Here is a 22,831-nt window from a genome sequence, read left to right on the forward strand (position 1 = left end):
ATGAACAATCTAACTCCAGAACAGTTAACTAAGCTAAGTTAACTAAGTTAACTAAGCTAACTAAGCTAACTCCAGGTACAGCTTGAAAACAAACAAACAAAAAAACAACCAACCAAAAGCACCCCTCCCCTTAACCCCAAACACACACAATCAAATTCTGTAGGGCATGTGAAAATGTGTATGTGTTTCTAGTTGGAATCAATCCTTCTCTAAATTTACATAGTCCACCCTCCTCCCTTTTGTTAGTCAAATACAATGCTTTGACAACCTAAATACCAGCTATAACATATAGCTATAATATACCTAAAAGTGAATTGTATGTACTCCTCACTTTTTTCTCTTCTTTTTTTTTTTTTTGGGGGGGTGGGGTGAGGGGTGAGGGCTTACATTTTGTGCGATGCTTTTCTAGGCACTGGGAACAGACAATTGTCATCTCTTCTTCCAAAAGAAGAACCTTACTTCAATGGCCAATCCAGTCTAAATGGTTAGGAATCCAATACACAACAATCTTGCAGAAATCAGCTGCCAGATTTATTATTCTACCTGAAAACCCCAAACAAACAAACAAACAAACAAAAAAACCCCAACCAAACAAACAAAAAAAAAAGTGGAATAAAAACAGATTTTAAATAAACCTCTTAGGTACATTTTAAAAAGGGTTAATCAGTTCAGTGAAAGACTTTTATATCTTCTGCTGAGAGATCATGGTAATGTTGGTCTGATTGCTTGTTTTTTTCAGTGAGTCACTACCGTATACAGATATATATATATATTTCTTCTTAAATATTACACATTTGATGCATTTTTTTCCTTTTTTTTTTCTCTTTTTCCTTTTTTTGTCCAACCCCTTTCCCATACCCACATCCTGCCACAGGCAGGAGGCGCTCAATGATGACATTAAAAAATAAAAATCAATCCAAGGACTTTTCATCAAAGCATGTTTCATTTGAACCTTATTTCAATGGAAACTACGTTTGTTGTTTTTGTTTTAAACAATCTTATTTAACCTTTTCCCTTTCCTTCTTGGTAATTATGCAGTTTGAGACTTGTGATTCTGGGTTGATCACTGCAAATTTAAGTGCCATTGAGACTTACAGATGACAGAATTAGGTGACATATTAAGGCATACACACACTCCCATAAAATATGTTGTCTTATGTATCTGAGTAAATTAAATACCTGCCCAAATGTTTTTATGCACCCGTGGTTTCTAGTGATCACTACTTCTGTACTTTTGATTAATTGCATGTTAAAATATTCATAGCTTAACTCATGTCTTAATTGACACAGGATGGAAAATTAACCCACCACCTAGGATTGTCTTTGAAATCCATCCATTGTGATGAAAATTATTCTTGTTTTATGGTTATGCATTCATTTTACTCCCACTTCTCATGAATATAGGAAAATGAGGCAATCCATATAACACTTACTTAAATTTCACTGGGCAAAGAAAGAAAGAAATCCACATCTTACCCTCTCTAACTCCCTTCAAACTAGTAAATATTATATTTCAGAAAAGGTGCTCATACATATTTAAAACTTTTGCTTTTTTGCTTTCTTTTTTTTTCATTTTACATACAGAATATTGCATGTGGCTTGTATTCAGATTACCCCTCTCAAAAAAAAAAAAACAATGGGGGAAAAAAAAGAACTCAAAATTTAAATTGTCTTCCGAGCATATCAGATCACATTTACATTTAGTGTCCAAAACAAGTTGATTGGTAACATCAGTGCCAGCACTACAACGTCATACAGCGACTTCATGGTATTCTTTGACAGTTCGTCTAAGTCTCTTTTCCACCGAAAATTACAAAAGGCTCTGCAGAGCTTTCCTCAGCAAGCTGAAGCTTACTAGTCATTTGTGGATGCGCATAAAAGCTGCTTATAGCACAGCTATGGCGTAAGCTATTTTCTAAGCAATAAATGGTTCAAGTCATCTATTTTGTCCTGAAATGCTACCTGTAGTTACAGCATTGCTTATAAATGGTCATAGTAAATTCAGCATCAAAGAGAATATTACAGAAAAAGACAGCAGCAGAAGCATTAGCATTATCTAGTATTTATATATGTTATCAACATAACACAGCAGTAAAAGGTTTAAATGCATATTAATGGGTACCGTGTCTAAAAATTACTAAAGTACCTATTTAGTGTATTGGATATTTTTCTCAAGGAGTGCTTGCTGTGTCTAAACAGCATAATTAGATATGTGACTTAGTACAGTTAATTCCTATTGATTAAATAACTTATTTATGTACCAAAGGAAATGGAAGGATACAAAATGTTTTCTCCCTCCTGATCATGATCCTGTATTTAATGCTGACATGATCATCAGAAAGCCTACCACATGTAATTACTACCCTCAAATGGATCTTGAAAGGTCTAAACCATAGCATGGGCCATATATGAATAGCAATGTGGCACTAGTTACAGCATGCAGCTTGTGGTCTGCAGTCACGGATTTTGCTATTTGGTCACTGTACTTATGGCCAATCTGCCATTAAATGGGATTTTTTGAAGCCCTACCAAAAAAAAAAAAAAAGAAGCAAAATTCTCAAGATATTTGTTTTTAGAGGCAAGGTGCAAGGTCCACCACTTCAAGCTTCTAAATTAAATGCTGTGGTATATGCTTTGCTTCTCTTTCATAACTGTAGAAAGACAATTAAGAATGGCAAGAAACAAATGCCCGAGGCATGCTGCGCTGATATCATCAGCAAGTGGTTATTTTGCACAATGAGAATTAACTGTACTACGGATACCCAGAGAAAATGTACAATATCTTATGCTGATATGAAACAAAACAGACATGATATAGCTTTTTTTGTACTTAAAACCTGTATGTTCCCTTCCCAAACTTAAGTAAAAAGCAAACCCACCCTTTTCCTCCTGTTACACAGAATAACGTTTAGGTTCCAACCCTCCCCCTTCAAATAAAGTGCGCTGTCCATGGCAGACCATAGGAGTAATGCAACAGGAAAAGCCCCTTTTAGTGTACTATTTAAAAAACAAACTGAAGTCGTTTCAGCTTTCCTCTGGGTCTTGTGAGAGAGGAGAAGCCTAAAGGAGGGGGAAAATATCCCCTTCACTGTCACTGTTGTTAATAGACGTAGCCTTCATTATAGGGGTGGGTGTTGCAGCAGCCACCGTCCTGCATGTAGACCATGCTCTCATCAAAGTGGGACAGAGGCACAGTGTCCTCCTCATTGATGTGGCGCTCCATGTCAGTCTTCAGTAAGGGGCGCTGGTTGTCTGGAAAGGCCATGGAGAAAAGCGCTTCAGGGTCGCAAACGAACTTGTAGACGTATCTTTCTCCAGCAACCTTAGGATAACAGAAGTAAGAAAAAAAGTGCAGTGTAAGGCTTTGTGGTTTTGCAACTCCAAGTTCAACAGACTTCTTGAAGAATGCACCTTTTTACTTAATAATGATACAGAAGAATGGATAAGGCAATGACCTAGCAAAACCAGGGATCTGCAGAAGCAGTCTGTGCAGATCTGTCTTGATTTTGAGACACATGATATCCTGTTGGAAGATGAACTAGCTCTTCTCCTTTCAAACTTTGTTTGTGGTTGTTTCCTATACTTAACCACAAATGGAACTGTTCATATTGGAAAATGTAAACAAATTGTCACTACAGTGGCAAAATAAAATGACTAAGTCCAACACAGTGTGTGAAGTGGAAAAAAGAATCACATTGCATGATAGAGATCTGAATTTCACTTTACGTAAATTGATTCATACTTAAGTATAAAAGCACTTAGTTATACTGCATGCTGATTATACAGGGACAGCGTAAGCAAATACGTAGGCTAATATGTACTTAGCAATTGCTCATGCAAAGCCTGGGACGTTTGGATTTGCTTATGGAGGGGCAATTTGTCCAACAATCCTAAAGTTTTCCTTTATTCAGAAATACCATTAAATGGGTGTGCTTCATCTAAAAACAAAACAAAATGCTGGTCAATCATGTCTTCTCAATCACCCTAAAGAATTATGGCAAAGAAACATGTTGCATGCTCACCATTTATTAAAATTATTTGAAAATAAAGATCATATTGTCTAATTCCTGCAACTAGAGCTAGTATGGGATTGAAAGCGAATGAAGGTGGCAAAAGTGCTGCAAACTTAACTCTGTTCTTAAAGGTGTAAGATAGTCTGAAGCACCTCCTTAAAGTTTCAGCTTATCTATTTACAAATAATGTTATGTCTTGGTAGGGGCTATATCTGTAGTAGCTTTTTTTTTCATCAAATTAATGTCAGCATGTTTGACAGACTGAAGTCTGCATTTGGAAGCTGGACATTTGCATAGCTTATTACCATTGCTTAACTTTAAACAAAAGGGGAAAATTGTGCATACAATTTTTTAAGTAAAGAAGCCTACTGCAAATCTATAATCTCCATTAGTTTTTTAGTATACAGTAAGTGGTCAGCTAGGATGATCCCAGCGAAAAATTCAAACATTGCTCTGCCAGAAAAACAAACATTCAAATTAGCTTTTAAAATGTGTGTTAAACACACTCACGTAGATTAAAAAAGAAAAAAAAAGTAGCAAAGAGTTAGCAAGCTAGCTGTCAGAAGAACTTTCCATATTAAATGCATATGTACATATTATATTCCTGTTCCCATCTATTCAACTCGTTTCCCCCTGTTTGCCACTTACTCTTGCCTCTGTGCTGCCTTTGAACTGTGGCCATGCAAGTGCCCACAGAGACGAGCTATAACCTGTAGCAAGGCATGCCTCTGGCTGCAGCACTGCCAAGCAAAACCAAGCATTTCTGCTTCTCCCCGACTGTACCTTTTTTCCTGTCCACTTTACAAAGACTAAATGCAGAGGTAAGTGATACACAGAAGGGGATAAGGCACTGTGTACCATAAGCCAGTACTAGTCCAGGCTGACCAAGCTGACACCCGGAGAGTGAAACAGGCAAGCACTACAATGATCCCAGAGTCACAGCTACACAATCTGGAGCAGGCAACTCCAAACCCAGACTTCACAAACCCTACTGGAAAAGTTACCCAACAACTTGAACTGAGGGCATTGTTTTCATTCATGGAATTGGGAAATGGCAGGTTTAAACATGTTAGTCAACACAGACAACAATACTAAAGTGCAAAGCTATGGAACAAGTTATATAATACAAGGCGTTTCTTATGATCTTTGATCATATCTACAAATTTCGTTGATGCAGAAGGTTTCTCCCAGTGACTTCTCAGTCAATCTACATGGCACTACATAGCAAGATTTAAAAACATACATGTAAACAGCAAGCCACAGGAAAAAAAGAGGTTGAATACAGTCAGCAAGACCAGACTGATATACATAAATTATTGTTAAATATTTCCCGTAATTCAGCCTTTTATAAAATATTAAATTCCACTTAAAAATGGTATTATTAAAACATAATCGGTAAAATATTAAAGTATTTGGTATTTTAATAGGTATCATTTTTCTCCCTTATCTTGCAGTTACCAAAGTAGCCAAGCACTGGGCAGCTAATTCAGATCTGCAAAATATTATTCATATTGTATGCTGCTGTTTGCCTTTCCCAGGTGCCAGGAAGCTCTTTTGGATATTTTTGAATGTTACCTCTTTTCCTGTAATCATGATGTGCATTGTGTGAATTGAAACCACAGACATTTTTTACATAGAAAAAAAATATCTTGATGCATATACTTGACCTGGTAGGTGAAAAATTGAGCTTATTGTTTGTTTAAATAGATGAAAAACCTATCTAAGCAATGCAGTTACAAGTACTCTTTGTAAACTGACTTACAGATTAACATGCAACATTCCAGTGAAATTTAATACAGAATTAGCTGCTCACCTTTTGCATGATTCCTTTTTCATAATAATAGCGAAGTGATCGGCTAAGTTTATCATAGTTCATAGCTGGCCTATTTTTCTGAATCCCCCAGCGACGTGCCACCTGCCACATAAATGGATTAGCATTGATTTGTTAAATGCATTTAACAAGCAGATCTTATCATCAGATATTTTATCTGGGGATGGAGCGGGGGAACCCTGCAGGTAGAATGCATATATAAAAGAGAAAATGTTGCCATGACCTGAATTTCCCATGTACTAACATGATTCTTAATTGGACTCACCACTCATCCATTAAACTTGAAATAGACTTACTCATTTGCAAATGTGACAGTGTTTTTTTTTGTTGTTGTTTTGTTTTGTTTTTGGGGGTGGGGGGGGGAGGATTGTTTTGCCTTTTTAAAGAAAGCCATGAAAAACTCAAGTCATAAAGAGATTATAGACAAAAAATATTCATCAAGCTTCATCAGAAAACTTTCAAAAAGGATGAAAACTTCTCTTAGTTTGAAAATATGGATAATTGTTCTTGAGTTTTCCTTCCTGTCTTAACAGTACCAAATTCTATCAAACACACATACATACAGGCTTAGTTCATGAACTAATACAGACCGTAACTTGGAATGATGGCAATGCTGAAATCGTTACGAGATAGGAGTCAAAACTGAGTCCTAAATACAATTTCAGCAAAGAAAATAAATTATCAGAAGAGGAAGGCTAATCACTTGGAGGAACTATATGGCAGTATGAAGAACAGGATAGAAACTGCATGATTGCAGTTGTATTTCTCTTTAAAAAGTAATATTAAAAAGGAAGCCACAATTAACTTGTGAAGCCATTTCAGAGAACAATATGCCTTCTGCTCCTATGATTTCTACTTGCCTGTCTACTTGCTTCCTGTTTTATTGTCAAAGGTAGTTCTGGAGAAAGAGAGTTTTTGTTTAAAGAGCTTAACTGCTTATTCCCCACCCAAAATTACAATCGGCTGTTTGTGACATTTCATTTACTGGCTGTACAAATGACTATCATGTCACTGGAGGAAAAAAAAAAAAAAAAAGATTATGATGAAAAATAAGAGTTGATGAACTCTTTAGAGCACATTTTATAAAACTGTTTGTGTGGTGCATATGCATACAGCTCTGGGAAAAGGAAAGAGAAGCCAAGCAGCTTCTCAGCAGACAGCTCTACAAAACTTTCCCACAGGTGTCTGGAGTCATTTGATGCAAACCATAGATGACATGCAGCACTGAGAATTGAAGGGGACTAAATAGCAACAGCAAAAGCCATGACTTTGATCTCCATCTGGACAATAATTTTTAAAATTTCTTTTTATATAATTATTTCCTTTCAATGGTGCAGCTTTTCAGGCTTATGTAAATTATCATGGCTCTGCTAACTTTAGCTATGTTATAGCTGTATCAAAACATACCTCCAAATCATGTCAATTTATTCCAGCTGTAGATTTGGCCTAGATATGTAACCTTGATTCGCCTATTCATCTTTGCAGCACATGCCTACATCTCTCTTTCTTCACTCCTGCCAAGTTTTTTTTCCTGCATTAAACAAAGTCCTAGAAATCACTACTGTATCAGGTTTGCATAATAAATAAGTACACAGCAAAGTTTTCTATAACAAAATAATCATTGAGGATATGCTATATTGTGTGGTATCTTGACATAAATGAATAGGCAAGCAAGTCCAGAATTAGTCTTGGTAAGAAAGTCTTCTTGTCCTTCAACTACAACATATATCAAATCTTGCTCTGGGGAAGAGATTTAGGGTTCAAGGCTTCCGTGCCACTTTTCTGTTGAAGGTTACTGTGCCGGTGATAAGGCAATGGAAATGGACCTGTGCCAATTCTTAACCTCCACAGTTCACAGTCACTTGCTTTCTGAATGAGCTATGGTGTCTGAGAAGCTGATACATACTTGTTTCTGTTAACACCCTTCCTACGGGGACATAAACCTCCAGAAAGGGATGGGATAGAAAGATCATGCCACTAACATCCTCACTTACACAGCTGAACCAACAAGCTCTTTGACTTGCCTTCGATTTACACTTGGCAACCAGCAGAAGTGTGCAACTTCCCACAGGCTATTCTTATTCTAATCGACAGCTTTTGTCAGATCCATGACATTCACATGAAAACAACTTAGTCTTCTTTGCATTCACAGAGAGCACAGAGGAGCAAGCAAGTTTCAAGTTGTCTGCCTCCTCCAGATCTTAGATGCAGCGCTGCTCAAAACCACAAAGCAACTGCTGTGCAGTCAGACAAGCAGATGATCTGGCTAACTTAAATGTGAATATCTAATTCTTCAGGGAATTATGCAATGTGTAACTCTTAGGGTTTTATTTTGTTATTTTCCTTTCCTTACCTAATAAAATCTATAAAGTTTTTGCAACATATGCTGGGAACCATTGTTCAATAAATCTCTTTGATCTTGAAAAACGTTGGACATACCTTAAAGACAGGACAAAACCTAGAAGTTACAAAAATGCCAAGATTGGCCAGGGGAAAGAATCAGATGTTCTGTGATCAAATCCTCAGATGCACAATGCCAGGATCTGCCACGGTGACTACTAGCATGGGGGATGTTTGGACAGCGCAGAGCCGGCTCATGGGTCCCTGCAGCAGCCTGCCCCTCAGCCAGACCATGTCAGGAAGAAAAGGGACATCAGTACCATCTCCATCCTCAGCTACCCTTAGGGCTGTTGGCACATCGTGTAACTTAAATGCAAGAAAGCTTTCATATCGCTTATGGCAGCAGATGGATTGCAGAAATAGCTGGTGGAACACAGAAGCTGCCTTACACCCCCGAAGCTTCTGACTCAGAGGGGATCCTGAATGAAAATTTACTGTGGTCTCCTCTAATACTCAAACCCTTCCAAGGGGCAAACAAGTAAACCAGAATGATATTGCTTTTTGACAGTACTCATCAAATCATCCACATCAGCATTACAATAAAATTCACACACACCAGATTTTCTAACAGTTTCCACTGCTGTTTAGAACACACGATAGATTATTTAATGTTAGCTAGTCAAAATAGTTCATGTAATAAAATGTTCAATTTATTCCTGTTTATCACACAAGTGAACTAAGTCATGGTTCAGCAAATGTTCATGAATACAAGTAATTTTATCTACCCCATGAGTCCTTCATGGTTCAGGGGAGCTGTGCATGTGCAAGAGTGTTTGCAAGACTAGGATCTAAACATGCACTCAGCAATCTAATGATACAGACAAGCAAGAAGGCTCTAAATAAGGCTCTAAAGAGAGAGTTTTTATTTATAATTTCAACGGGATTTTACTGCGTAGCATTCTTAAGCTCCTTTGTCAGCTGTTTCAGATGGGGTCTTTCATTCTACAGATAGAGTTCCAACTGCCCACACCTTTACACTAAAGAATATTTGGCACTAAAAGACTACTCAGGGACAAGTTTTTAAAGGAATTTGGAACGATTCTTCCTGGAAAATGGTTCTGTAAAATCTGGGCTCCACAATTAGTGCTGAGTATTATGAAACTCTGGTACTTGCAATATTGTTATTATTTCATGGGACTATGAAATCAAGTCTATGCTCAAGCATACCTGTGTCCCAACACTTCCCCTACCAGTTCTCTACCAGTTCTCTCTATTATCCTTCTAAAGTTCTGTGAAATTAAATATTGAAGGAAAATACAGCCTAGCTCTGAAGGAGCACTGTTAAATTTGCAGGACGGGGCAGTGGACATTGAGACTTGCTGTTTATCTATCTCACCTCCTCAGGCTCAATCAGCTTGAATTCCATGCCTCGACCAGTCCATGCTATGAAGTGAGAGTTTGATGGGTCATCAAGAAGCGCTACCAAGAACTGCCACAGCTGAAGTGAGCCTCGCCGTTGATACGTGGGTCCCTCACGGTACATTCCTGGCTCCTGTTTGACGTCACCTGCACAGAATAACAGTGTTAGCTGACCAATGCACAACAAGTATTGTCACTCAGTTTGTGTGATAAGTTGGCAAAGCAAGCATTAGGGTTAATAAAATTAAAGAATTCTTACTACCCAGCTGTCTATAAATGCAATAGTCCCCCTCCTGCTATTAACTGTAAACACTCTTACAATAACATATTCATATACGAACAAGTACCTAAATTCAGTCACACTTTATGGAAGTCTCCCTAAGCCTACCCCCATTCACTTCTGATACATGCAAATCTTGCTTGCAAACCATTTTGTAATATCCTCTATTTGAAAGAGCATGAACTATTTTTGTAAGCAACTCTGATGTCTGAAGAACTGCGTTTGTGTACTGTACTTCGAACAAGCCTCTGTTTGGAAATGTAATGTATGCTTCATAAAGCTGCAAAGCCCTATTGAGTGAAACTTCTTTTGCATGCAAATTCTCTAAAGGAAAATTTGACAAAGTATTTGACTTGGATTTAAACAGCATGTGCTTTACGTATAGGTATGCAAATCCTGCAGATATGCGAGTTCCTCTGTGGCATATTGGACTTGCATATAGCACACATTACTTTTACTTGTATCTACATATTACATTAGTATTCCCCCTGAAAAGCAGTAAGTAATTTTTTCTAAAATTTCAAATCCAGAGGAAGTTATTAAAAACCAGCAATAATATTCTGCTGTTCCACAAATTGCCAATGAAAAACTGTCCTGCTTCATCCATACCGTGTCTCTGTTGTTTTTAAATCATATTCATACTAAACAACTCATGCAAACAAAAACAGCTGAAAGGTCTGATGCTGAAGCAGAGATTTATTTTTTTTTCTTTGAATAATGACAGTAATCCTTGATAAACTGGTAAAACTCCTCATTTCGAGTACCAGAACTGCAATCCTTGCTAATAAGCAGAATGACCTGTTTAATACAGAAAGCCAGGACGTTACATTCAACCACAGCATTAGGATGTTCTGATGGCCATTACAGAACAGCTCCAAGTAGTGAAAGTAAGAATAATAGTATTAAAAATGGAGCATTTCCTTTTGTAATCAGGAAAGAAAATTGAGTCAATAGCTGTGGAAAACAAATAAATCAGCACAAGGCTTTTGGGTTTATGTGAGGTTCAAGTTCCAGTCCTGAAAGGCCTTCTTTCTCAAGGACAGGATTTTTCTTTTAATGATAGCTGAGCAATGTGAAAATAGCAAGTGCAGTATTACAGAGGATCAGATTCTTTGCCTATTTCGATCTTTGATTTCAAATGAAGCAGCTGGGAATCTACTTCTGAAACAACAAAGCTACTCCTGGGCTTATCCCATTTTAGCTTTACTGGCCAAAACATAATGACACATCTGCTATTTTTTCCTCAAAAGTCATCATGCTACAAGTATAAACACACAGTATTTGTATCATGACATCAGTCTTCTAGAGTACAAGGTGTTGTCTCAACGGTCACTCACAGCAGCTAGTAGCAGACTGCCTGCTTTGCAAGAACACAAATATTTCCACACTTTTTTTTTTTTAACTTTATTCGTATTTCTTTCCCATTTTCATTCCCTTCCCTGGACAAAACCCAAACAAACAAAAAGGCTTTTCAGGAATGACATGAACAAATACTCATCCTGAATATTTTTAACTTCTTGTAGAACAGGGTCTGATCCCATGCTGATAAATATAAAAATGATTTTGCCACTGATATGAAATGGATGAGGCCCACAATGTTTTTTGGGAGGGGGAACCTGACACAGTGCGCTTGAGAAAAACAAACAAACCACCAACACCACCAAAAAAAAAAAGAAAAAAAAAAAGAAAATAAAGAATCCAAAGCCAAGGTGTAAAGTAGATTTTCAATAAATTACCCTTTCAGTGAATATGTCAATCCTGTGACAATGCAATACCGGACTGAGCAATCTTTAGAGTTAGGTGAAAGCTAGTATTATTTAAAATCCTCTATTTATTTCTTACTATTCCTTACCAACCCTGAAATGCACATGACACCTCAGTTTGAGGAATGTACAATTCTTCAGGTTAATTTCATTTTAGAGTCTCCCCTTCTTCAGTAAACACAACAAATGCTGCTAGACACACAATAGTTTTGCAATCCATCTAAGTGATTCTCAGGCGAAAACAAACAACATAAAGCAGGAGGAAAAAAAAAAAGCACCGTAAGTTCTCCAGCTTTCCTTTAGCTATTCACAAGTTTATCAGAAGGTATCTAATCCTTCCTGCTTAAAAATAAATAAAGCTGGACATACATACACTAACTCAAGAAGCCACTCCAGCAAATTTAAGTAATTGATCTCCAAATTACTTCCCAAAGTTGCAGACTAACAGAGTCACCGGCAAGAAATACTGAGTCCATCTACTTTGTCTGTAATGAAATAAATCTGAAATCAACTGAGTTACACCAGGAAACTGATTTTACATCAGAGTAACTGAGGATAATTCAGGCCATTTATTTTACTTGACCCCAGAACCCTTCTGAAAAATAAACCACTAGCACAACGCCTAATGTAGCACAAATACACCAATACAGAAATGTCCTATGGACTCACTCCCCCCTGTTCATATCTTCACAGACAATGTGACAAGGGGCTTAATCCTCACTAAAACCAAAGCTGCTGCCATCTCCTCTGTTTTGTTAATTATAAGAGAAGCTTTCATTAAATCTCTAACAACAAGCAGTATGTGATCATCAGTGCAATGGAAATCCTCCTATTCCTTCTCAACAGTACAGGAACTGAGCTCCTCTGCCCCAACTTCGGATATAGAACCCTTCACTGGCAAAAGTCAAACGACATCCTATTGTAAAGGAGACTTTGGTTTCAAGAGACAAAGGTCAGCTTTGGTTGGGCGCTCTGCAAATGGTGTGTTAAGGAATCCTAAATTGGAACGTTACCGACCTTTTTTGATCACCAGCAGAGAAAAGTCCCTCATCTCTTTCTTTTTTATCTTGCCACACAAGAAAAGAGTGAGAGATGTGCCATACATACCGTCAAACTTCTCTGGAACAACGCAAGTGTCATCATAAAACTGCCTAGGTCCCTTTTCATACATACAACCTGTAAGTTAAAGATAAAGAGGTGTTTATTTAAAAGATGCATGGAGAAAGACGAGATCATAGGCTTAATGCCAGAGGGAACAGTAAGTCATACAGGAATTAGATTAATATCCCACATCCTTTACACACGACCCAATCACAACATTTTGGCCTCAGTATAAGGGTGTTTAATTAATGTGTGCATTCCCAAAAGACTGCTAATCGCCACCTGCAAAAATGAAAAAGTACTCATTTTTCTTTACGATTTATTCCAAAATGTTTGCTTCATTTCCTATTTGAATTAGCATGGCTTCACATTTTAACCATTAGTTCCTATGTCTTCTGCCTGCTATACTAAAGAAGTTCTACTCTGTATTTTCTTCCCATACCTACGTAAGTCACTCAGTGGATGTTACTTTCAATTAAGATCATTTGAAATTTAAATTTTGTCATTAAAAGAGACCCTCTGCAACCTTGCACTCTTTTTAGGACCCTCTTCTGTGCACACTCCTATTTTGCAGTATTATTTTGATGTTTTAGTTAAACAGAACTGTATTGGATGCCAGGATCAGCCTTGCTAATGCAACTTGGAGAGACAAAACAAGCCCTCCCCTCCTGCCTCCCTCCGGCTCTCCATTTGACTGTGCAAATATTGTAGAAGGGCTTTTTGCCGTATGGCTGCAATGTTTGGCTGGGCTGATTTCCCATTGCGAAGCTGAGGAGGAGGAGGCCCATCTCAACATCATTTTTTCCAATATACTGTTTCCCAATTCCATAGGCCTGGTCTGCATTCAGCGTATTAAAAAAACATTTTCTTTAACATGCCCAGATTACCACGCAATTGAAACTGCTTTGTGTGACTGCCCTGTCCTGCCCGTTATTTACCACTGTGCCACACAGTTATCAGTTAACATTTTTCTGTATCTTTACTGAAAATGTTGAATAGCAACACTCGTGATATCAATTCCTACAGAACTATACAGAACTGTAATAGAAACAAATCCATTCTGTGATGATTGCCCAGTGACAGCTACTTTTAGATCTGTCAGTAAGCCAGGTCTTAATGTATTTAATGTGTACCTTATTGATACTGCTTAGTGCTAACTTCTTAATCAGAATGTAACACAGTCGCAAATTGAATGCCATATAAATGGCCAACTACATGATACAAGAGACAAGTATCTTTATCAATCAAACTTTTAATCTCAACAAAGAATGAAATCAGATTTCTTTGACATGACCTTTATTCCATAAAATCATGTTGACTGATTTCCAAATACAGAAAACAAATATTTACCGAACACGGCTGCTTTTTCTACGTCATTCATAACAAATTTACCACCACCAAGAACTTACGAGTACATAACATGGCTAAGGCTGTTTCTCCCCTATCTATGCCGTGATTAAAACTCAAATCTGTTAACCCTCACCCTGTAGTTTGTGGATTTTTCCCTGATGTCTTTCACCTCTCTTATCAAGCTTATATACATCATAGAATTTCATATACCGAGGCTGTTACAAATTTCTACCTGCTTTGTCATCCTCCTTGTGATATACTAACTTTTATTTCTATTTTTCTGCCTTTATTCCACTCCAGAAGCATGTGGGCTTTTAGCTAGTTTTGTTATCTTTCCAGTTGTGTTGTGTCTTTTTACTAATGAATGAAGCCTTACAACAGGACTTTCACTCATGCATCTGTCTGAATTCCTCATATTCCTGAATATCTCGTAAACAATTTTCCTCAGGTTTGTGAAATTAGCCCCTTGGAGGAAAAACAAACAAACCCTAAACAACAAAAAAATCACATATTGACAAAAAGGATGCATTAAAGGAGAAGAGTGAATGGCATAAGCTATGTTTCAGTGGCCATTTTTGCTTAGTTCTGCTGGCCTTTTTAATATGTATAAAGTGCTGTTACTTAGAATTATTAATTTTGACAGTGATCTTAGCTCTTCCTTACTGAAGTCATTAACAGCTTTTGTATATATTAAATGGTCTAAAAAGCACCAAAACTTTGAGAAAAAAAAAAAAGAAAACTTTTTAAAGTGTAAAGTGGATTACTTAACTGTTAACCAAGCCTGTCACACTAGTAGCCTGGAAAATATCGTTTAAATAGAATGGGTAATATGGACAAATTTGTTAGCGTCACTTCCCTTCAACAGCTGGAGGCACTGAAAAGCAGAATAAATAAATTCATAACAAAGTTGCTTCTATCCTAACCAACCTGTGTCACTAGAAGAAACTACAAAAGACCAGCTCAGCAGAAACTCGAGACTGTGAAGAGAAAGAAAGATGTTGGAGTCTTCCCAGCAGCAGGATCAAACCAGTGAAACCCAAATCTCTCCAGGCTTTTTTTCCCCCCAATTTCTCTCATACAAAAGTGATACATAATAGAAAACTTAACTTCTGTTCTGTTTGGGTGAGTCAGGAAGCCTTCTTGCCTCATGTAAATGGAATGGCAGCTAGGCACTTCTGAAAGGAGAAGACAATGCTAGTCAAAAGACTGTCTGGAATTGAAGTGTTCAGGTTATCAATGACAAAGGCTGCAGGCAGAAGAACACTAAGAAGGATGCAAGCTACAGCAAGGGGGAAGGAACCTGACAACCCCCAGTAAGCATTTCAGAGCAGCATGCACAAGGCATGGTGAAAGAGAAAACCATAAAGATCATAGAACCCACACAACATTGGTACTTGAACTCAAACCCTTATCGCAATCAACCTTACTAAAAGTTGATTTCCACGACACATTTGAGATCATTCACAGACCGAAAAATCCACACAAACAGTATAAATATTTTAAACCCTGTGATCGTATATCCATCTTTGTAACTAATTCAACACACTGTTTTTAATCAATTACACAGAAAAGTCTGCCAATCATAGTAGGCACTTATAAACTCTACAAATACAGTATCATTAATACAAGGAATGTCAGGATGAATCTACAGTAGGTTATTGGTTTTTAGACTCTGGCTGAGGTCTTGAAACATTAAAGAAATTTTCTGCAAATGCTAAGCATTTAAACTAGGAATTCAGCTGCACCAATTTCACCCTCTGCTTGTGTACCCTTAGCCAAAAAAGAAACCCTTTAAAAGCAAAAAAAAAAAAAAAAAAAAATTGTGCACATTTTAAGTAATACACAAATATATTTGCAGTTCCTCACATCTACTCAAATATGCAAGAAGAATGAGGAAACAAACAAAAAAGCAAACAAACCAGAACTAATGAAAATGGTATTCTTTAAATGTCTTTTTTTTTTTTTCCTGTGTCTTACACTGTCTCCAATAGTGACATGCTGTGCACAGGGACTTGCAAACAAAAATACACCATATACGTTTGCCCTTCTAGACTGTTTAAACCGCCTCTTGAATATTGAAAGTCTTGCTTAACACCATGTATTCAATCTTGGGATAAACTCCTACCCTAAACTACAATCTGACACCAGTAACTTGTAACTCTTTAAGAGATGCAAACAGAGGTCGAAAGAGCAGATATTATTTTTCCAACACTACCTACCAACTCTTTCAGAACGTGATTCCAAATTTTGCTGTTCACTGACTAGTGATGAGTATCAAAGATTTGGCTGGATAAGAAAATGAGGTTTTACACCGACTTCACAAAACAAGTGAAACACAGGACAGGAATAATAAGTTTCCTCTAACAGTCCACAGTCTCTCCTGCACATCCATGCCAAACTCTTTATTACCTCCTCTCTCGATTACATGTTTAGTGCCTGCCTACTCAGGCCTCGAGGATCTCTAATGTCTCAGACAACTATTCTAAGCAGACACAGGACTCGGTAACTCAGTGATCACACAAGTCAAGTATAGCTCTGTAGACTAGAAGGTCAAGGCTACAAGTAGTGGTTCACCTGCAAAGAATCACTCATCTTACCAAGTAGATTGAATTTTAAGGAGCATGGAAAAATCTACGTATAAAAAAAAAAAAAGAAAAAAAAAAAGAAAAAAAGAAAAAAAAGAGGAAGTTGCAGAACTGAAACAGATGCTATTTTCTATTTTAGGTAAAAATTCACTAGTATTGGCAGCAAAACCCTTTTTGACTCACGAACTCCACTCTTGCAAAGTGATACAGCAGAGTATACAGAATAAAGAGTTATGTATGAATCCAAGAAGCTGTGTTTTTAGCCAATTTGGGGTTTCATCTCCTATGCTCCCAATGTCAATTATAATTAACATCTGGAGTCTTTTTAAGGCAAGCATTGTTTGTACCAACATTACTTAATCTTTTGGTTAGCTTGTGCTTAAACAGTCCACAGAGGACCGAAAAATACAGCAGGCAAGAGTTTATTTCTCGTAAAGTAACTAGAGTCTTGTTATCCTAAAGTGCTATCAGTTAATTTATGACTATCAGAGTGGGTCAGACTCTAATCAAATTGTAGAAACATTTCCAAAGTGATTATTCAATCAAATGACTAACATGGTTAATTAGGAGCCATAAACATTGCTCTGAAGTTCATCAAAGTAATGACTTGCCCAGAAAAATTACTGCTAATTAAATTGCCTGCTGCTTTCATTTCTACCTTATCTAATAAAAAGTCCAACCAATGAAATTTAGCATTGCAGTTTTAAATTGTACTAAATGCCTGACTAAGACCCAGAAGTATTTTTACTAGCTAAGCGGAGCTACTTCAAAAGAAAACATTTTAGTGCAGAAATTACAGAGCAATTATATGTTTTCATCTCCTTAAAGTATTGTTTTAAGACAACAAATAAGACAGAATTAGGTATAAAATACCACCAGGGCAAGGTACAAGCATTTGAGGTGACTGACTCTACCACCTTTCAGTAATTTTTAGTCTTCGAAGAAAAATGTGCCTGGCTTTAGGACACACGATAAGCTTATTTCAGACTCTTAATGAAGTAGTTCACATTGTGAAGTTACATCATCTCAAGAGCAGCAGAGTCCAGTTTTTGTTGTTTAAAAATAAAAAAATAAAAAAAATAAAAATATGGAGACAAAAAAAAAATTATTTTTATTGTTAATTCGGAATAGCTAGAGGTCATTCTTCATTGCTCCTCTTGCTAACAGCAACATAGCAGTCATCTTAAAACAGTGAATGTGGTCTTATATCATGTAGCTCTGGAACTATTTCTCTCCATTAGGTGTTATTTTAAAATTACATGTAATCTATACACTGCAGAAATACCTTCTCATCTAGGAATGTTACAGAGAATCCACTAGAAATATGCTCTGCTGTGTCTTAAAATATATAAATGCAGAAAGACCAAATAGACTTCCCCAGGACTAGAAAAACCTACTGCTGAATTCAGCAATCACAGGTTCTAGGTTTCATTATCAAATAAAGCATTTGAGTAGTCTCTTAGTAAGGAAGCATTTCATATTAATTACCATAGTGGAATTTAAAGGGTTAGGCCGTCTCAGCCCTGTCTAACTCAAGGTGGGTAGTGAATCTTCAAATCCTTTCCCAATTGTTATGCAGAGATAAGGACCAGGTTTCAGACCCACAATCACAGCCTGCACAGAAACAATTTCCAGCCCGTCTCTCTCGCTGGGGAAGACACAGGGAAAAGAAAGCTTCTGCAAGAAACCTGATGAAGTGACTTGCTGCTCTTGAATGCAGTAGAAATTGGGAAACCACATCAGGATTTCTCCTTCGGCTGCTCCTGCAGCTCTGACGCTACGCAGCCTTCCTCACTTTGTCTCACAAGCTGTCACATTATGCTCTAACTCTGAATTACTTTTCAGTTCATTTTATCAGCAGCATCTTAACTTGTGGAGGCCCAGGGCAGGGCCCACATGCATGTAAGAGTGCAAAGTGTGACACGTGCATGTGCACTACACATGTGCATGTGCAGAGAGGCAGAGACCAAGGCAGGTGCACACAGGCTTAAGCTGGGTGGGTGAAAAGACCGAGCCTGGCCCCCAGCTCAGCATGGCAGCTTCGGTGAGCAGCATGGTGTCCTGGCCAGCAGCTGGCTTACACGCTGAGCCTGTGAACGAGTTGCTCACATTCATCAAACACCTCAACCCACATGTGAAACTTGTCTCCTTCCTGACAGGCATCAAATACGTGATGGCACTAAAACTGGAACCGTGTTACTATTGCTCACCCAGTTCTCTGATTTACACTTTATTACCAACTCAGTGATATTAACAACAGGAACAATTCCCCACAAGTTTTCAGGGACTCCATTGGCAGTGGATACAGCCAACCCTGTAATTTAACTTACACCATATCCTTCTCAATTGTCCTCTTGGTCTGAAAATGAATTACAGAGGCTTTGACTCCTATTTCAGTGACTCAGAATTGGTGTTTCTACATATACTTAAGTGTGCTGTGCCACCCCTCTTCCCACAGGCAAGAAATCCAGCATGTGCAGACCCTTTCACTGGTGCCACTGGGTGCAGGGGGGCACACACAAGCCCCTCAGGGGCTGGGACTGGCCCCAGTCCCAGCTGCCAGGCAGATGCCAGCATGTGACAGCCCGACCCTGCTGCTGTGCCAGTCCTGCCCACGCTGTCTCCTCCCGTCTTCTTTTGCGGTGCAAGCTCTGCCCTGGTATGCACAGAGATGGCTGGGGCAGTGGGAGAGGTTTTTACCGGATGCAGAGGCAAAGGTAGCCTGACAAAAGTAGCCTTTTTGAAATAAAATGAGTAAGTTAAAATGCATAGTACTTTCAGCCTCAAACTTGGTAACATCACAATCAGACTGCACATAACTATTCTGTTCATGAATTTCCAAGAGCGCTGACACTGTTTACAAAGGAGCGCTTCATCCACCACTGAAACACTTTTAGCCTCATGGTGGAAAGCAGTATTTACTGCCACCAAGAAGCTCTGACCAGCTCAGGGATCAAGGGCAATACTAAGATCAATGGAAAACAGACAGGGTTTTTCAGGTAGGAAAGGCAGTTCTTCACACTAGACCACGAGTGGCACCAGGCATCACTAAATAAAATGCATGATCTGCATTACGCAGGGAAACAAACCTAATGATTTTATCTGATACAGAACCTATGGTTTTGTAAACCTGCAGAACACACTGAAATTAAAACTTACACCTCTGCATTAAAAGAGATTCAGGTAGAAATACAAGAGTTAACGACAGTTTTCCTAAACAGGCATTGCTTGTGCATGTTCACAACTCAAATGCTGGTGGATCAGGTTTTAGTCCAACTGCCTTTGAAAGCATCGTCCCCTGAGAAACTACATGGTTCAACACAGTGCTACAAACTGCTAAAATCCTGGCAAAACAAAAGTCAGCATTAATGTCATATTAGTAGGGTCAGTATGAAATATGTAGATGCACTGTAGTTACAGAGGTAAAAAACAGTCACTGTCTCCTCTAAAAATCCATCTAAAAATTAATCTTGCTTTTCCCAAATCATCATGCAGTTTCAAAACATTCAGAATGGAAGATTTTATTCTTCATTCTGCCTGCTACTAACCTTCATACCAGCAATTAGACAAACAATAACATCTGCAAGTATGTGCACTCATAAACACACACACACCCTCCCTTCTAAAAGATAACTCATTTCGATTTCTTAAGCTCAATTTCTTGCTTTTTACTTGACAAAAATCTACCAGATTAGGCCCCAACAGCTCACGTCTAAGTGCAATTATCACACACACACAGAAAGAAAACCTTAAGCAAACAGCTTCCTTTCCACAACTTTGGTTTTTAGATCTATGACAACATCTAATGCATTTTCTGAGACCAGATGTCAACAGCCTGTCTAGGCGATGTGTAACTTTTTATACAGCAGAACAGGAAAACAAAGGCTCATACATTCGGCTCCGAATTGAAATTCCACATGGAACTGATCTTTTGAGCATACTTTAAAATCATGTATTTGCTTTTATTAACCTCAGTAACTGTAAAATGTATTTTAAACATCGCTTCCTTTCGAGTTCAACAAAACACAGCGGTATTTTCTCTCTCCCTTTCTCCTTTTGTTGGTAATCTTACAGCAAAAAACTGTCTGTGTTGCTTTTTCTCCCCCGCCCCATCCCCTGCCTGTAAAATCTAAGTTGGACAAACACTGCACGGCTGAAGTGACATATTTGAATGGAATTCAGACCAACCAGTTCCTGTTTATGTTTCTGATTTGAGAATGTAGCCTTCTCATTCACTATACATTAGAAACACACCAAGGCCATAAATGGAGTCAGGTTACAGGCAGGCAGGGCCAAGGAGCATTAATCATTACTTTAAGGCAACTGGCAAAAGCAGCAGCTGAGGGAACACTACACCCTTCAGCTTCGTATAAATGGACATTCCAGGGTTTGGTGTTTCTTTTTTTTTTTTTTTTTCCTTCAGCATCCATTTTATGAATGAAACTTCAGGCTGCACAGAGTCCATTCATATAAAAGCTGTGCTCACAGGGCTCGGTCTCTCGGGATCAATCGGTCTTGGGTAAGGCTGATGTGATTGGTTTAAGGCAGGCTTCAGCCTTCCATTACTGATTTAAAATGCAGCCTGTGTCCATTTGACCTGCGTTAATGCACAAAGAGTAAATCCAGACTGTGCTCTCAATCCTCAAATCAAATCATTAGCCAGTGCCACTTACTGTAACTGTAGATTTAGAGGATATTTATCCATTTCTTTAAAAAAACAGGGACTGCAGGACAATTTTTCAGATCATATTGTCTGCTTTGAAAGGAAAAATAGTTGTGTGGCCTCCTGTCTATATGCTCATATTAACTCGGTGTTCAGATTTCCCTTTGTTTGTAAGGATAACGTTACAAAATTAATTCTATTCTAAATACAAATTTCTTTTAGCCAGAATTAGTGAGTAGAAGGAATCGGCTAGATAGGAAGCAAGAGAAAAGTTCAAATTCTGCCTTCCACAGCAATCTTCCTTAGTCCAGGTTTTTCAAATTCCCATCCTCGGATGCTATTATTTTCTACTGTTGTATCATCCAATAGTAGATTTGTGTTTATGTGTTTTAAGAGCAAGTACAAAGTGCGGCGCAGCTTAACAACTGAACGAAACCCATGCTCATTCACTGAAACAATACAGTAAAGACAAGCTCCTGAAACAAGACAGTGAAATATTTTAAGCCACAGAAGCGGGACTCAGGAAAACTGCAAAACGAAGAACGAGGAGGAGAGACTTCGAAAACCTTGAACTCAAGAGCAAGCCCCTAGCCCTCATTCCCTCCTGCGTTTATCCCAGCCAGATTTTCATTCAGAACAATTGCACCGTGTAAAAGAATTTCTTTAAGGCCATAAGCAGATGCAACTTCAAGATGCACGTACTGAAGCACCACATCCTGTAAAAGGATGAGGTTAGTTCTGTTTCACATTTTCACATTTTATAAAATTATGCTGAAAATACTGCAAATATTTGCAGCCTGACTTAAATTAAAAAAAAAAAAAAAAAAAAGAAAAAAAAAAGAAAGGAAAAACCTAGAGAGAATTTGAGGAAAAGATTAAGCAGCTAGAGGATTTATGAAGCAGGATCTCAACAACGATTCACACAGATAAACTAAGAGTATACATGCAGACTGTCTACAGAGATTTAGAGGTGGTACGTTAATACCAAGGAATTGTTTAGGATGAGCCAAAGAGGTGTAGCTATGAGCAGTGGAATGAGACTGATCAAAGGGAAAATTTAGGCTTACTATCAAGAAATATTTCTTAACTGTGAAGTCTATTAGTCTGTGAAATAATCTCCCAAGGGAATAACTGTAGTAATAATACTTAGCACTCACAGAGTGCTTTACATTTTCAAAGCACTGTAGAAAAATTAGCCAATATAATTAAAGACAGTAGTAGAAGTACCACGAGTTGTCATTTTAAATGCTGCACTGGTCAAGGCACTAGAAAATATCCTGGAAAAAGCCAACCTGCATCGACTCTGACTGCCAGCTAAGATTTCCTTTCTTCCTTCGTTACTAGCATCTCCAAATGTCTAACCTGTACCTCCAAGAGGTACAATAGAATATCCAACTGCTGTTCTTAAAAAAAGAAAGAAGGGAAAGAAGGGAAAGGAAGGAAAGGAAGGAAAGGAAGGAAGAAAAAGAAAGAAAGAAAGAAAGAA

At 38.0% G+C, this 22,831-nt stretch overlaps 1 protein-coding gene across 5 annotated transcripts in view; it reads right to left on the reverse strand.

Moving 5' to 3' along the window:
• Positions 1 to 509: 509 nt before the first annotated feature.
• The window catches only part of ETV1 (ETS variant transcription factor 1), a 67,386-nt gene continuing 45,064 nt past the window's right edge, over positions 510 to 22,831 (reverse strand). For 3 of the 5 annotated variants that reach the window (XM_035545249.2, XM_035545251.2, XM_035545250.2), the window contains 5 exons: positions 15,204 to 15,272; positions 12,754 to 12,822; positions 9,581 to 9,750; positions 5,827 to 5,928; positions 510 to 3,322 (listed from right to left, as the gene is read on the reverse strand). In XM_035545249.2, the coding sequence (XP_035401142.1) occupies positions 3,101 to 3,322; positions 5,827 to 5,928; positions 9,581 to 9,750; positions 12,754 to 12,822; positions 15,204 to 15,272 (632 nt within the window). In that variant the 3' untranslated portion in view covers positions 510 to 3,100. The remainder of the gene's footprint in view (positions 3,323 to 5,826; positions 5,929 to 9,580; positions 9,751 to 12,753; positions 12,823 to 15,203; positions 15,273 to 22,831) is intronic. The other 2 variants (XM_035545252.1, XM_035545253.1) reach the window with 1 other exon arrangement.

This window comes from Cygnus atratus, chromosome 2, assembly GCF_013377495.2.
Source record: "Cygnus atratus isolate AKBS03 ecotype Queensland, Australia chromosome 2, CAtr_DNAZoo_HiC_assembly, whole genome shotgun sequence".
Taxonomy (NCBI): Eukaryota; Metazoa; Chordata; class Aves; order Anseriformes; family Anatidae; genus Cygnus; species Cygnus atratus.